Consider the following 16,761-nt stretch of genomic DNA (forward strand, 5'->3'; position numbering starts at 1 on the left):
TTGAAAAGACTTTAAAAAGAGTCCCTCTCACATCTAAAGACAACGCGAGTTTTTAGATTTAGATTTAGATTAACTTGAAATTTTCCATCCTGCCCCTGGTGGAAAATATTACACCAAACCCCCTTTAAGAAATATAGCGTTTTAACAATTCCTTACATGTCGGCAATAACACGTAACTCTAAAAACGCAAGATAAAAGGCGTCACATGTCGACAGCATTCTTGTCAATTCGGCTGTAAACTGTGTTTGATACAACCTTTACATTTTGGATTTTGTCGCCTCAACTCGCCACCAGCCTCCGTTGGTTAGCTGCGCTATATTAGAGTGAGGAGACAGTGGGAATGAGGAACTGACTGTCCTCTATTGACCAATCAGACGGCAGTGTTCACAGCTCAGGCCTCTCTGACTCGTACAGTTTGTCACGACTGCGTACAGTAAAAAAAGTTGGTATTTATCTGCATTATTGTGCACATGGTCGGTCTTAGTCACAAGCTGCACGTAGCAAACCAAGCCCTGGTCATTCAGTACAGGTTCAACACAGATGCACACACATTCACATGCATCCTCACCCTTTCACACAGCGCACCCACCCAACGTGCACTCCCCACACACAAACACGCACAGAAACAGAAGCTCCACGTACACGGTGTCCGTTTTTTTGTTTTTTTTTTCCCTTTTCTCGTGTCTACACCCAGGAGTCGGGGGAGCCGGTGAACTTGTTCGCCCTGTTTGAAGGCCTCCGCGTGGTGGAGTAGAAGTCCACGTAGTTGGTGTTGGCTTTGAATTGGAGCGACTGGCCCGCGTAGCCGTCGGGGGAGGACGGGGTCAGGTGGACCGGCTCGTCCTCGTAGGGCTCCTCTCCGTAGCCTTGTGGGGACGACAGGTACATTCTGTAGCTGTTGTAGTTCTTCCTGTCGGGTTCGTCGTAAAATGGCTCTGTGTGCTGGGAGCAACAATGATGTCATTTATTAATAACGGAGCAATGAAGGCAAAAACATCAAGACAACAGGCTCAATCATCATCATCATCATCATCATCGTGTGACCTTGTTTGATAAGAGCTTGACTGTGATGGATGTTCATTTATATGTTTAACTTGTAGTTTTTAACCCTGTGAAACAGGCAGTGACATCACTTCTCTTGTGCTGCCTTCAGACGCCTTTCACAAGTATTTAACCCTTTGAACCTTCAGCTGATTCTTTCAGAAACATGGGCAAAAAATAGGCAATGAGCAACTTGGTAAGAAATGTCCCAAAAACCACATAAAAACTAAGGAAAAGAGAAAGAAAACTATATTTATCATAATCATTATTATACATTTAAAATAATGCTACAGAATTTTTAAAAGTATTTTCCCAGGTTATTTCCTTGTTCTTAACTTTGTTTGTTATTTTATAAAACTAGGGGGGAAAAAAAGCAAGAAAAAAGCTAAGGGAAAAAAATATACTTAATTAAAATTATTATCAAATTATATTTAATTATTAATATTATGAAAATATTATTTCTTTGTTTGTTTGTTTGTTCTTAACCTTCTTTTCTTTATCCGTGATTTTTAAAAATATTTTTCTTGTTTTTAATTTTTATTTTTTTCTTTAATTTAGTTTTTAATTTTTAATTTCTCTTGATGAGTTTGTCTGTTTGTTCGTTTGTTATTTTATAAAACTAGGGAAATAAAGAAAAAAGCTCGGGAAAAAATGTACTTAATTATAATTATTATCGTTATTCAATATTTAAAATTATGGTACAGAATTACTGTAATTTTAAGCACTTTTTTCCAGGTCATTTCCTTGTTTGTTTGTTTGTTCTTAACTTTCTTTTCTTTTTCCATTTTTTTTTTAAATAATTTTCTTGTTTTTAATTTTTTAAAATTTTATTTAGTTTTTAATGTTTAATTTCTCTTGATGATTTTGTTTGTTCGTTTGTTATTTTATAAAACTAGGAAAATAAAGAAAAAAGCTCAGAAAAAATATACTTAATTATAATTATTATCATTATTAGATATTTAAAAGTATGGTACAGAATTACTAAGCACTTTTTTTCCAGGTCATTTCCTCGTTTTTGTTTGTTTGTTTTTACTTACTTTCTTTACTTTTTTCCGTGATTGTCTTTTAAAAAAAAAAAAAAAAAAAAATCTTGTTTGTCTGTTTTTGTTTTTTTAAATTTCATTTTTAATTAAAAAAAATGTTTTTGATTTTTTTTTTTAAAAAAAAATTGTTATTTTATAAAACTTGGGAAAAAAGATAAAAAGGTCAGGAAAAATTATAAAAAATATATATATAAAAAATTATACTTAATTATCATTTTTATCATTATTAGTTATTTAAAAATTATGGTACCGAATTACTGTCATTTTAAGCACTTTCTCAGGTCATTTCCTTTTTTTTTTTAAACTTACTTTCTAGTTTTTAATTTTCTCCTTTTACTAATTTCTCGCAAATTTTTTGGGGTCATTTCTTATTTCATTGCTCCTTGCCTTCTTCCTGTGTTTTTGAAAGAAACCAAATCAATTTTCTCAAGTTTCAAAGAGTTACTGATCTCTAAGAAGTAGTGCTTCAGCTTAATAATTTTTATGATAGATTGATCTGTTAATTATATTCTCAATTTAAAAAAAAAAAGTACTGTTTGCTTTTGTCCAATTAAGAGTTTAAAACCCCTATGTATGTATGTATGTATGTATGTATATATATATATATATATATATATATATATATACACACACACACACACACACACATACAAATTCTGTTTCTTATCATGAAAGATGAAGAAAACCAGCACATACTGTCGTATGAGAAGCTGGAACCAGTGAAGTTTTGGCATTATCGCCTGAAACACGACTTAAGTGATTAACTGCTTATTTTCCTGTTGAGCGATAAATGAATCTCAGCTCAGTGTTGGAGCCACTGATTCAGCAGTACAAACAGCCTGTTCAATATTTCTGTGCGATAATGTGTCTGAGTTTTAAATCTTCTTACCTGGGACCTTCTCAAATCCTCTCCTGACTGGGAAGAATATGTCCCAATGAAATATGGAGTTTTCTTCTCAGACCCTGAAGCGGGAAAATTCAGCAGCACAGGTAAGTTTGTGTTTTAATATCTATATTCATGATCACCATGCACAGATCCCTGAGGGACGCCACCATGCACACCTGTGTACTGCCGCTTGTGTAAACTGTTGTCTCCATAATACGTGTCAAGTTGCATAGATGACTGCGCTCTCTGATAGTTCGAACTGTGTCTTCTTATCCCGAGCATCGCCGGCGAGGATGTTGCACTACCACCTGACAGAAAGAAAACAATCAGAACATTTTTTGAAGATGTTTCTGACGTTAAAGGATTTCTTTGACTGTTTAAAAAAGATGGAGTCTGGTTTGGACATGATACCACTGTGTGTTTGACCTCACTCACCGGATCTCTCACCTGATTGGATAACGGGGGACATCTGCAGCGGGCTGGTGGGCAGCGTCGGCTGTGAAAGGTAGCGGTCTCGCTCCAGAGTGGAGACGGGAGTGACGAAGTGAGTGTAGTTCCAGCCGTCCTGCAACAGTTCATCAGTTTAGTTACAAATAGTCGCACATTTACAAGACGTCATAAGTCTAAATTTTAGTAGAGCACTTTATTAACTTCTAACTTCGCTGAGATGTTTCTTAAGTAACATTTAGTATGAACGCATAGTTCTTTTTATATTAAGCATTTGACATAAACATTGATTATTTGTAAGGATAACATTATCGCAATGCTAATTTTCAGTAGCGCGCTAACGGTAATTCCCACTATCTGTTAGCATCGAGCTAACAGACTAATTTGACACAGGAACAAGAGGAACAAACAGTAAAAGTGCGTATGTTTATCCATCATAATTTATTTATTCATTATATTTTTTATTATTCTTCTGATAGCAGTTTGAAGTGGTGGTGGAAGGTAACGAAGTACATTTACTCTCAAGTACTGTACTTACGTATCATTTTGATATACTTTTACTTTGGGTATTTCCATGTTCTGCTACTTTATTCCTCTACTCCTTTACATCGGAGGAGGAAATATTTTACCTTTCACGAGACTACATTTATTTGATACATTTAAATATTACTATAAATGCGCTACTGACAATTAGCATCGTGATTATATTATCCTCGCAAATAAATGATCTTTACTTCAAAAGCTTAACATAAAAAGAAATATGTGCTCATACTTGGAGGCATAAATTTCCCATGCTCTCTGTAAACTAACAGCGGCTAACTTCTGTCCCTGTGTCCAGTTGTCGTTATCAAGGATGCTAATGCTAGTTAGGCTCTTTGTGTTAGCCTGATTGGTACAGTTCGCTCATGTGAGGGAATGTCGCCACCTGCTGACGTGGCGAGTAACTGCACCTCACACAGATATTACTTAGAGACCCTGCTGTGGTAGGAATTGGACAAAATCATGCAAATACACAGGAGGGGAGTCACAAATGTGTAAATCCAGTCTCACTTCCCAAACAGACAGCTGTTTCCGATGGGAAACTAAACTGAAAGTTAAAACTCCCTCTTGGACCAACCTCAGAGCAAAATTAAGACCACCCGAAAGCCTGGAATACAATGTGCAATTTTGGATGAGCGTCTCACTGTGTGACTGCTGTTTCAGCCTACGTTTACAGACTATCCAAAAGAAATGCAGCATGAAATGACGCACTGGCGGATAGCAGCTCGTCATGGACGCAAAACACGTGTGTGTGTGATTCCAGCAAAGAAGAAAACCTTGTGGAGTTGAGGCAGCAGAAGCTTTGCCTGTATGATGTGTCCTCCAGCTCTTACTATGATCACGTGAAGAAAGCACGAAGCATGGAGGGAAAAAGCAGCGGAGTTGCAGCTCGCTAACGTCGTACCCAAGTTTATTAGATACATGTCGCACAGTGTAGTCTGTAGGAGGTCTTTTTAAACCTGCCAAACTAAAAACATCATGGAAATTAATGCTAAAAAAAGAAATTGTTTTCTAGGTGCGTCTGCAGGGACTGACCTGCTTGTAGAGGTTCCTCAGCTCTCTGTACTGCCACAGTGTGTTCAACACCTGAGCTGCTGCCTTCACGACCTTCATCGAGTACCTGCGGCATCAAGACACACACATTACACATGAAGTCATTCTTCACATCTCAAAACACACACAAAAAATACACCAAACATTTCTCTAAAACTAAGCTGTGACATGTTCAGCAGAGAAAAAGCTCCGTACCCTTTCCCCCGTCCTTTACTGATGTCCACCAGCTTCTCGATGCCTCCGCTGTCGGCTAAAGCTTTCGCGTTCTCCATGTTGCGGCTGGTGACCTCGTGTAGCGTGCAGCAGACAGACGCCACCGTTTCGTCCGACAGCACTGTTGGACTGCCGCCCGGCAGCCGGGTCACCAGGTCCCGCATGGCGTACTTTCCTGCAGAAGGAGACAGAGAATACAGACTTCATTTAGAGCCACTGAAAGATTTTAAAGTTGTTGTAAAAGTTTGCTTTACAGACACGAGATATTTTTTGTGATGAATCTCTCCATCAGGAATCCTTCCTTATTTCATTACCTTTATTTCTGTGACGCTTTACAAAGAGCGTCTCAGGTGGGACTCAAGGAGAGGAGGGGAGGAAAGGAATCGACGATGTACCAGGAGGTGTACTCTTCCTCCCTTCTAGTATGTTCTTAATAAACAGCCAGTTAACCCACACTGACTGCTGTGACCTCTTTACTGGAGCCCATGAGTGTCTCACTTCAGGTGGGGGACTCCAGATGTCTACATCACCAGTCGGGTTATTTAACCTTCAACACAACTGTTGTCCACAGGGGGGCGATGTGTTCTCACACTCTCAGTATTCACACAGGAAAAACTGGACTGACTGTGATATGATGGGATATAAAAACCTATTCTGAACAAGCTGCTGAGAGCGAAAGGAGCTCACAGTTTGAGCTTCTGGGACCAATGTTGCTTGTGTGTGTGTGTGTGTGTGTGTACCTATCAGCTCCTTGTTGCGGCTGTCCAGCGCCATGTTGCGCAGCGCCGTGGCAACGGAGCAGACGACCCGGTCGTTGTCCATCCTCAGCAGCTCCACCAGGATGGGCAGACCTTTCTCTTTACGCACCGCTGCTCGGATGTAGGCTGAGAACTGGACACACACACACACACACACACACACATACACACACATTTACTTCTTCTTACTTCTTTAAACTTGTGGTGTTGCTATCACGGCCTTTGTGGCGTCCTACCTTCCAGTTTCCAGCTGAGAGGTTTTGCAGTGACCCAGCGGCGCCCTCCAGCGTGGCGGGGTTGGAGCTCTCGGCCAGCAGGTTGAGGTACGGCTTCACCACCATGGGGTGCCACAGCAGCTCCGCCCCCCTCAGAGGCTGGGAGAAACCTGGGATCGGCCCGACGCCGTCCCACTGCACCAAACAAACGCACAAACCAACAAATTGAGACTAAATATATCTGTTACAGATGCGATTAAAACCTTTTCTGATATCATCTTTTTCAGCTGGTGGACTGTCATGCATAAAGATCAAAAAATGTGCACAGGATAATCCCTAACAAGTTGTACGTTCCATGATTGTAATGTTAAATGCGGAGACTAAGCACCAACCACCAAAAAAAGGTTAAATGATCTAAACACTAGCACAGCACAAAATAAACCCGTACAAAAACTGTTCCTGTAACGAGCGACTTCTGGTTTCAATAATAAAGTGAAGGCGATAAAAAGGCTTTAAAACGCCTCTTAAATTAAGATTTTTATTGAGGAAATTAAGTGAATAGTGACAGATTCATGAAGCAAATGACATCAAGGAACAAGGACGGGAATTGATGATTTTTTTGGTGCCTATGACTTTGATTCTGCTTCTTTATCTGACTCTTTCTTCATTCAATCACTGATTCCTGATCACGTCTCCCTCTCACATATTCAGCGTCATTATAAGTAAGGGTGGACTCAACCTTAAGTGTAAAATAACCTGAAGATGTTTCAACATATTGATGGTGTTTCCAGCCTGACTTGAAATGATCCTTTCAGACACTACAAGCCACAGTTGTCGTCTTTTTTCTCATAAAATGAAGCCACACTTTGGTCCGTTTCTTCCTCTCCACCATGACTCCTTCTTCTTACGTATTTTCAGGAACTACAGATGACTTTGACGTCATTTGTTCTGCAATGTGCAACAGTCAGAAAACATGCCGGTGTTGTATCGAAATATGTTCCCCCTGTTGAATACTGTTTCCTTCCTGACAGTGCGAAGTGATGCATTCAAGTGCCCCCCTCGGCTGTTGGGATTAAGGGTGCATTTCATTTCCACCCCTTACCCCCTCCCCTTGGTTTTGCGCGTTCACGTGAAGGGCTAGAACCAAGACCGGGGGCTACATAGCCCTTGAAACGAAGATTGCGGAGGACCACGATTGACAGAGAGGGCTATGAGGAATTTCGCATCATCCACCGCGTAACCATCACAGATGGCAAAAATGTTTTTACCTTGTCGTCGGGCCAGCCGCCCCTCTTCCTGCCACGCCTCCTCTTGCCCCAGCAGAGGTAGTCCAGCTCCTTGGCCGGGGACGAGAAGCCCAGCAGGGTGTCCAGCTCCTGGTTGCCGAGGAGACGAGAGGAGGGCATCTCCACCTCCAGCCGGTACGAGAGGTTCCTCAGGGTGCAGACGCTGTTCTCCACGATCTGGGGAATGTAAAAGTCTGAGTCTCGAATACTGTCACTGGAACACATACACACCTCATGCTTCATGACTGCACACACACTTAATTAATACATATAAGAGTGAAGAATTTGGTGATGGTTGTGTTTGAGGTTTGATTAAATCTCCTGGGAATAAATGATGACTGTAAACGTGTGTGTGTGTTTTGCAGCACCTTGCTGTCGTAGTCAGACGTATTGACGCAGGCTTTGAGGACGTGAAGCAGCGAGTCCACCAGACCTTCACAGCAACGCAGCTGACTCCTCGCCTCCTCCCCTGCTGAGCTCAGGTTCCTCACACACACAGACACACATGTATTCAGACCGAGGTGCAGTGCGTGGATTCCCCCACAGGGTGGCTTCAAACCTGCCCGGATACAAGTAAAGGAGGGAGCTGCTCCTCCAATAGGAACCTTCAGCCAGCACTAATGGAGAGCTGACATGGGAAGACTGCACAGCGGCACATAACTCCCACAATGCATCTCTACTACTATCAATCTACGGCCTGCGTGCAGGGAGAATGCTGGAGGCCTCTGTGTGCAGAGACGTAGTTTCCCTGCAGCACAGTCGGGTGATTACAGCAAAGAAACAACCACCAGTTTGTCATCAAAGATTTTCACTGAAGCCATTGAAACTCATTTTGTTTGAGGAGTTTAAAGTTACCGGAGTCTTTCTAAAAGTCCAGGAAACACACCTGGACTCGGTCCTGATTGGCTCCTGACGCTAAGGAACGACTGGCACCCGACCAGTCAGGCCAGTTTGCAGCATGTGAAGTGGGAAGTCTCCACTCAGCAGGTTTAATTCATTTGATTCAGGGGAGATGGCGGCCAATCAGAGCCCAGAGTCGTCAGTTTCATTCAACAGATTCTGCTTTTAAGGGTTAATTTAAGTTTTGTCACAGGGCAGTTGTTGCCAAGTTTGCTGGTTTCAGGTGCGGGGACGACTCGGCCAAAACAGATACAGTGATGCAGCATTTCTGGACAACTAAAGTTGGTCTAAGTGCCTTAAAATTGGCTATTTAAAGAGTTAAAGGGTTTCAAAAGGCATTAGATTAGTTGATCAATCTCAACAGAAAATTAATCTGCAACTATTTTGATAATTAAATGGTTGTATTAGTATTTTTTAAGCAGAAAAGCCAATTATTTGCTGGTTTAATGCTCCTTAAATGTGAGAATTTGATGCTTTTCTTTGTCAAACTTGATAATAAACTCAATAACTTTTGATTTTTGGACTGTTGGTGAGATAAAACATCATTTGAAGCAATTACACTTAGTTTCTCACAATTTTTTTTTTTTTTTTTTTTACATTTGGCATGAAAAACATGTTCACTACACACTGCATATTTTTTTAATGAATGATTTCAACAGAAACACCCCAAAATCTTGTCAATATATAATTTATGTCACAAAAATAACATAAATTATTTTATTTAAAGCCCAGAAAGTCCCTGCAGGTGAAGTACAAGGTTGCAGTAATGGCGGCTGAAACATAGCCAGGGCTGCACAATGCCTAGTTTAGTGAACGGGTGATTAACTGTGATTTCCTCCCAATATGAAATCAATACTTGGACATTTTAACAGCTGTATAACTTCTTAGATATTACTTGATGTTACCAAATTGTATTTACCTGCCAGAGTTTCTTAATATAGTAGGATTGGCGATAAATTCCCGAGCTGCACAACATCTCCTGTGCTCCGTCGGCCATTTTGAATTTCAGAGCTTTGTGTCGCACTTACACCACCTGAGCAGTGGGTGGCAGTGGCTGTTATGCCGCTACAGCATCAAAACCAATGCAAGAAAATGGCGTCTAAATAACTGCCCGCTGTAGTGACCACTATACGATAAATGGTTAAGGTTGTGAGTTGTAATGGAGCCAAATTATGTGCTGTCACCTTTGTTAAATGTTGCTGTTGTCCCTGGTTTCATATGAGAAGAGGAAAAGATCGCTAGCTGCTAGGCTAATTTATACAATGTAAAATGCCATAGACTTGTGCTAATAACGTTAGCATGTTGTGTTTGTGGGGGGAAGTGTGTCCAGATAAAGACAAGTGTTTGTCTGTGAATGCTGCGAGCATAGACATATATACATAGACGGCCGCCATCTTGGATGGGTCTCGCTTCGCCTCCACAGTGCATTCACTTCTATTGAGGAAGGAGCTGTCTGCACAAGTAAAATAGAATAACTCGCTGAATTTTCAACTGATTTTCACGCGGTTTGGTTTGTTACAAACGGCACACATGTAGTTATGATACAGGATGCTTTCGTACATTAAAAATGCGGGATTTCATGCTTTAATACTTCCTGCAGATAGCAACAGCATGTTATTTAGATCACAACACAGTGCTTTTATTCACCTCAACCCCAGAGTGGGATGGATATATACAGTACAGGCCAAAAGTTTGGACACACCTTCTCATTCAATGCGTTTTCTTTATTTTCATGACTATTTACATTGTAGATTCTCACTGAAGGCATCAAAACTATGAATGAACACATGTGGAGTTATGTACTTAACAAAAAAAGGTGAAATAACTGAAAACATGTTTTATATTCTAGTTTCTTCAAAATTCTTCACCCTTTGCTCTGATTACTGCTTTGCACACTCTTGGCATTCTCTCCATGAGCTTCAAGAGGTAGTCACCTGAAATGGTTTCCACTTCACAGGTGTGCCTTATCAGGGTTAATTAGTGGAATTTCTTGCTTTATCAATGGGGTTGGGACCATCAGTTGTGTTGTGCAGAAGTCAGGTTAATACACAGCCGACAGCCCTATTGGACAACTGTTAAAATTCATATTATGGCAAGAACCAATCAGCTAACTAAAGAAAAACCAGTGGCCATCATTACTTTAAGAAATGAAGGTCAGTCAGTCCGGAAAATTGCAAAAACTTTAAATGTGTCCCCAAGTGGAGTCGCAAAAACCATCAAGCGCTACAACGAAACTGGCACACATGAGGACCGACCCAGGAAAGGAAGACCAAGAGTCACCTCTGCTTCTGAGGATAAGTTCATCCGAGTCACCAGCCTCAGAAATTGCAAGTTAACAGCAGCTCAGATCAGAGACCAGATACCACACAGAGTTCTAGCAGCAGACCCATCTCTAGAACAACTGTTAAGAGGAGACTGCGCGAATCAGGCCTTCATGGTCAAATAGCTGCTAGGAAACCACTGCTAAGGAGAGGCAACAAGCAGAAGAGATTTGTTTGGGCCAAGAAACACAAGGAATGGACATTAGACCAGTGGAAATCTGTGCTTTGGTCTGATGAGTCCAAATTTGAGATCTTTGGTTCCAACTGCTGTGTCTTTGTGAGACGCAGAAAAGGTGAACGGATGGATTCCACGTGCCTGGTTCCCACTGTGAAGGGGTGTGGGGGTGTTTTGCTGGTGACACTGTTGGGGATTTATTCAAAATTGAAGGCACACTGAACCAGCATGGCTACCACAGCATCCTGCAGCGACATGCCATCCCATCCGCTTTGCGTTTAGTTGGACGATCATTTATTTTTCAACAGGACAATGACCCCAAACACACCTCCAGGCTGTGTAAGGGCTATTTGACCAAGAAGGAGAGTGATGGAGTGCTGCGGCAGATGACCTGGCCTCCACAGTCACCGGACCTGAACCCAATGGAGATGGTTTGGGGTGAGCTGGACCTCAGAGTGAAGGCAAAGGGGCCAACAAGTGCTAAACACCTCTGGGAACTCCTTCAAGACTGTTGGAAAACCATTTCAGGTGACTACCTCTTGAAGCTCATGGAGAGAATGCCAAGAGTGTGCAAAGCAGTAATCAGAGCAAAGGGTGAAGAATTTTGAAGAAACTAGAATATAAAACATGTTTTCAGTTATTTCACCTTTTTTTGTTAAGTACATAACTCCACATGTGTTCATTCATAGTTTTGATGCCTTCAGTGAGAATCTACAATGTAAATAGTCATGAAAATAAAGAAAACGCATTGAATGAGAAGGTGTGTCCAAACTTTTGGCCTGTACTGTATGTATGTATATATATATATATATATATATATATATATAGATAGATAGATAGATAGATAGATATACACACATATATATATATACACTGTATAAACACAATATACACAAAACAAAACAGTATAGCATATTAATACATTTATTAATATATTTTAATAAAGAAAAAGCTCTATTGTTGATTGAGTTTATTTCTCACACACACCCACTCTCTTTTATACCCACAGCCATCAGACTTAATAATTCTTTGTTAAATAGATGATCTTACAGACTTCTTTGAAATTTTCTTTTCGGGGATTAGTAAAGTTATTACACTGACTGCTGTGATCCCTCAAAAGTAGTAAAAAACATTTTCAGTATTTACATAAACACTGAAATTAATGTTGGTATTGGTATTATAACTATGAAAATGGGACTGTGGTCAAGATAATTTGAAAAAAGATACAGAAGGATGAGCAGCAGGGGATATTTGCAGCACAGCTGGTGGAAAAGTGAATATGTGCACAAAGGTGTGCTAGGCAAGGCAAGGCAAGTTTATTTGTATAGCACAATTCAACATAAGGTAGTTCAAAGTGCTTTACAGAGACATTAAAAGCAACAAGACACTATTTAAAACAATAAAAACAGTCAATTGAAAAGGGAAATAGAAATTGAGAATGATAGTGATAATGATAAAATACAGTAACATAAAATAAAAACAGGCTCAATACACTGAACCGTCAGGATAAGAAAAGAAGTAGAATAATAACGGGCATAAATCAGCAGTGTGTAGTTAAAAAGTACGGGCAGTAGAATACAGCAGGTAAGTATTTAATCTAAGTACGCTTCAGTAAACAATAGTGTTTTTAGCCCTGATTTAAAGGAGCTGACAGTTTGAGCAAACCTCAGATCTACATATTATGCTATACATAATATGCTACATATATATATATATATATATATATATACCACTCTGGGGTTGAGGTGAATAAAAGCACTGTGTTGTGATCTAAATAACATGCTGTTGCTATCTGCAGAAAGTATTAAAGCATGAAATCCCGCATTTTTAATGTACGAAAGCATCCTGTATCATAACTACATGTGTGCCGTTTGTAACAAACCAAACCGCGTGAAAATCAGTTGAAAATTCAGCGAGTTATTCTATTTTACTTGTGCATACAGCTCCTTCCTCAATAGAAGTGAATGCACTGTGGAGGTGAAGCGAGACCCATCCAAGATGGCGGCTGGCGAGGACATTGGCTCCAATAGGCAGCGGCAGTCAATGCGGCGTCTATGTATATATGTCTATGGCTGCGAGTTATAGTGAAGGTGATTTGTGTACTTGTGTTTGAAACTGTCTCTATTAAGCCATGTTTAATGTGTGTTTAATGTGTGTTTTGAATCAACTAAACTTTACAGCACTTCACAGAAACCTCCACCGCCAACTAGTGTTGTGGAGGTGTAACTGCAGAATGACACAGACACATCACTGCACAAGTAAACTGACATTTTTATAAAACGTCTCTGGATGTTTAAAGCCGTTTGTGGTAACTCCTTCATAATTGATATGTAATACAAAACCAAAGTAACATTCACACTGGTTTGAAGAAATATTTGATTGCAGTTTCACGGGTACGTTGTATTACTTACGGCAAAGATACTGGATTACTACAAGATGTCCCACCTACAATAGAGTGTGCCAGTAAACCCGGAACTCCGTTAGCGCTTTTAGCACTTCCAGTTCTCTCGTCTAAAAGTCAACACGTTTTTTGAATGGGATTTTGGTAAAATGCCTCAAATAAGGTCTGTGGTAAACAAAAGCTTAATCAAGTTTCAGGTTTTGTTCTACGATATAAAACACGTCAGTAAATTCCCTACTTGTAAATTTTGAAGCTTTTACGTGTCGTAAAAAAGGCGGTTGCTAACAAGTTGCTCAATACGACTACAAACCCTGCCGGGGACATTAAACGTCATCACCCCCGAACAGGCGAGAGTGCTGGCAGTCCACCATTACAGCTTCTTATTTAGCTTAAACAGTCCGATTTCTCCATTATACAATGTTTTTAAAATAAAGCGGCCGAAATCAGTTGAAAGCTTAGTGGCGGTGACGTCAAGAGTCATGCGAACGTGGTCCGTTAAAGCCTAACGTTAGCTTTGTACTTCTGGCGATCGCATTTAAGCTTCAAACACGGTATGAAAGGTGTTCATATGTGAAGATTATCTCGCTGAATAAAACCTGTAAGTATCATAAACTTGTGTTAGCCACAGAGCTTATTTTCTGACATAATCCAAAACGCAATGCAAAAATCACATTTACTTTCTCTTCCGGGAACCAGCGCGATGCTAAACTTCCAGGTTTCGACGTCAGCCGTGGCACACTCTATATACTCCCATTGTATGAAATGGTATACATTTCCGGTCTCCTAAGTAGGCGTTGTCCCCCGTACCCCAATCAAAGACAATGGAGAACCGCCAATCAAAGACGGGTATCTGTCAACATGTGCGTACCCTTACTGGCTGTAAGCTAAATAAATAAACGGTCCATGAAAAAAAAAAACTTTTTTCCAGCGGATGTCTTAGTTACAACATGATTGAGCTAAGTGGAGTAGTTTCATGTCGTATCCGACAACGGGAGGCTTTTAACAGATGACGTCCTGATGTTAGCTTTGCTGCTGCTGTTAGCTGTCCCTGTCAGCTGCAGCCACTGACGCTTTCTAGACATCGTGATTTCCCAAAACTGAATAAAGACCACACATAGCAACACAAAACTGCTTTGCTAGCTCAATCATGTTGTAACTAAGATATCCGCTGCAAAAGATATTTTTTTAATGCAGTATCTTTGGTGAAACTGCACTGATTTCAGCACCAGAGAGGAGATACCTGTTGCCGGATCTCGCGAGAGTGTGTTGTTGAGACAGAGACTGGTCTTGAACAAAGTAAATTTCCTCCTGATTTGTCCGTCTGAAATTTGCCATTTTGGTGTCTGAATGTTCTGAAGATATGTGGCTTGTGATAAATGGGTCCAATATTTGCTTCTGTGACTATGGGGCGAAAGAATTGGCCATAATCTGTAATCACGTTCATGACGATGCAGTCCCATTAACAAGTACAGTAAATAAGGTTGTTTACAGAAATGGTTTATAATCTATTATTATATATTAAACTCTGATATATTACGGCATTAAATCAGATATTTGTCTTCACTCATCTTTTTGGTTTTACTGGGTACAAAACACCATACAAACTAGTCTAAAAATAAATTGTTCTGATTCATTTTTAATCTCAAGACAGGGCTGCAGTACTCCAAATGTTTCAAGTCTTGCCTTCTCTTGGTCTTGTGCTTTGTTGAACTCTGAATTGTCTCGGTCTTGGGCCACGCCAGTCGGCCCTGTCTGCAGTTTCTCATCTCATTCTCATCATCAAGTGTGCTAGCTTAGCTGATACATCACAGCAATGGGTTAATTGTTTCGCTAAGTTGGCCACATGAATTAAAATCTACCAGCCCGTCCTCTCTGATATCTGACTGATATCTACGTACTTCAGTCTTTCTCATCTTCACACCATATTGTGATGTCAGGAATGTTATTATATTATTTATTTTTATGATATTTTAGATTTGTTTCCAGTGAGATGTCATTGAGTCTAAATATATATATATATATATATATATATATATATATATATATATATATAATATTATCTTGACCACTGACCTACCTCAATAAGTAAAACTTCATTTACTTCCTTCTGCTAACATGAATGTGTGAAGACGTTGCCATATGCTACTTTAATTTATTTATTTTTTTACTTACTAATTATTGTTATTTATTTATTTTCGCCATATGTGACTATAACTTTTATTTATTTATTCATTTATTTATTTTTAGCAAAACATGAAATTCAGCATTATTATCTTGAGCTGCAATGAACTGAATCATCTGGGATTCCAGGAGCAATTAAGCTATAACATAAATCCTGAAATACATAAATGAGACAATAAATATTTAATTATATAAATGTAGATAGATCTGGTTCAATAAATAAATAAATAAGCCTATGAAATAAATAAAGCTATAAAATAAATCCTGAAATTAATAAATGAATAAATAAATATCTAAATATATAAATCGATAGATCTGGTTCAATAAATAAATAAGTAAACAAATAAATAAATATGCCTATGACATAAATAAAGCTATAAAGTAAATCCTGGAATAAATAAATGAGACAATAATTATCTAATTATATAACTGTAGATAGATCTAGTTCAATAAATAAATAAACATCTAAGTAAATAAATACATAAATAAATATGCCTATGAAATTAATAAAACTATAAAATAAATCCTGAAATAAATAAATGAATAAATAAATATCTGATTATATAAATGAAGGTAGTTCTAGTTCAATAAATAAATAAATATGCCTGTGGAATAAATAAAGCTGTAATCTAAATCCTGAAATAAATTAATAGACAAATAAATAGATAAAAATAAATATGCTTATGTAATAAATAAAGCTATAAAATAAATTATGAAATAAATGAATAGATAAATAAATAATAAATAAATATTCTTATGGAATAAGTAAAGCTTTATGAATATGGAAATGTAGATATAAATACATAATATTGTACATTTTATTTATTACTTTTATTTATTATTTTATTTTTATTTTTAAAAAGGACTTTATTTATTTCAGGGAATTTTCATTTCATGATGTCACATTTTTCTTCCCCAGCTCTTTTTATTTCCATTTCTTATATTCTCTCATTTATTTATTTGGGGATTTATTCCACAGTCATACTTATTTATTAAACATTGTCTTAAATCGTACTCCATATTCTGCTGTGTTTACTGGTGTAAACCCTGCTGATGATTAATCTAAACGTTCACCCTGGGCTTTGACTTTTAAAACGCACAGTTATCACTCTGCTGTTATTTGCCTCTGAAGGCCACTGTGGTCAAATCTATACTTAAGACTTCACGCCTGCATAAAATCTCCATCACAGGGGCCCTCACTGACGATTTTATGATCGTGATTATGTGCTGTGGTTTTACAGAATCGTCAAAATGAAAAGCAGTCAGAAAAAAAAAGCAGCACAGACGACCGATAAATCCAA

The 16,761-nt window shown here is 38.8% G+C and overlaps 1 protein-coding gene across 1 annotated transcript in view; it reads right to left on the minus strand.

Moving 5' to 3' along the window:
• Window positions 1–433: 433 nt before the first annotated feature.
• LOC125884754 (plakophilin-4-like) overlaps window positions 434–16,761 on the minus strand; it is a 75,598-nt gene continuing 59,270 nt past the window's right edge. Inside the window, exons 12-21 of the mRNA XM_049569921.1 lie at window positions 7,851–7,968; window positions 7,465–7,659; window positions 6,218–6,391; window positions 5,964–6,114; window positions 5,206–5,398; window positions 4,993–5,077; window positions 3,418–3,535; window positions 3,147–3,278; window positions 2,974–3,047; window positions 434–942 (exon numbers count right to left, since the gene is read on the minus strand). Coding sequence (XP_049425878.1) covers window positions 685–942; window positions 2,974–3,047; window positions 3,147–3,278; window positions 3,418–3,535; window positions 4,993–5,077; window positions 5,206–5,398; window positions 5,964–6,114; window positions 6,218–6,391; window positions 7,465–7,659; window positions 7,851–7,968 — 1,498 coding nt within the window. The 3' untranslated portion in view covers window positions 434–684. The remainder of the gene's footprint in view (window positions 943–2,973; window positions 3,048–3,146; window positions 3,279–3,417; window positions 3,536–4,992; window positions 5,078–5,205; window positions 5,399–5,963; window positions 6,115–6,217; window positions 6,392–7,464; window positions 7,660–7,850; window positions 7,969–16,761) is intronic.

Source organism: Epinephelus fuscoguttatus, linkage group LG24, assembly GCF_011397635.1.
Source record: "Epinephelus fuscoguttatus linkage group LG24, E.fuscoguttatus.final_Chr_v1".
Lineage (NCBI taxonomy): Eukaryota > Metazoa > Chordata > Actinopteri > Perciformes > Serranidae > Epinephelus > Epinephelus fuscoguttatus.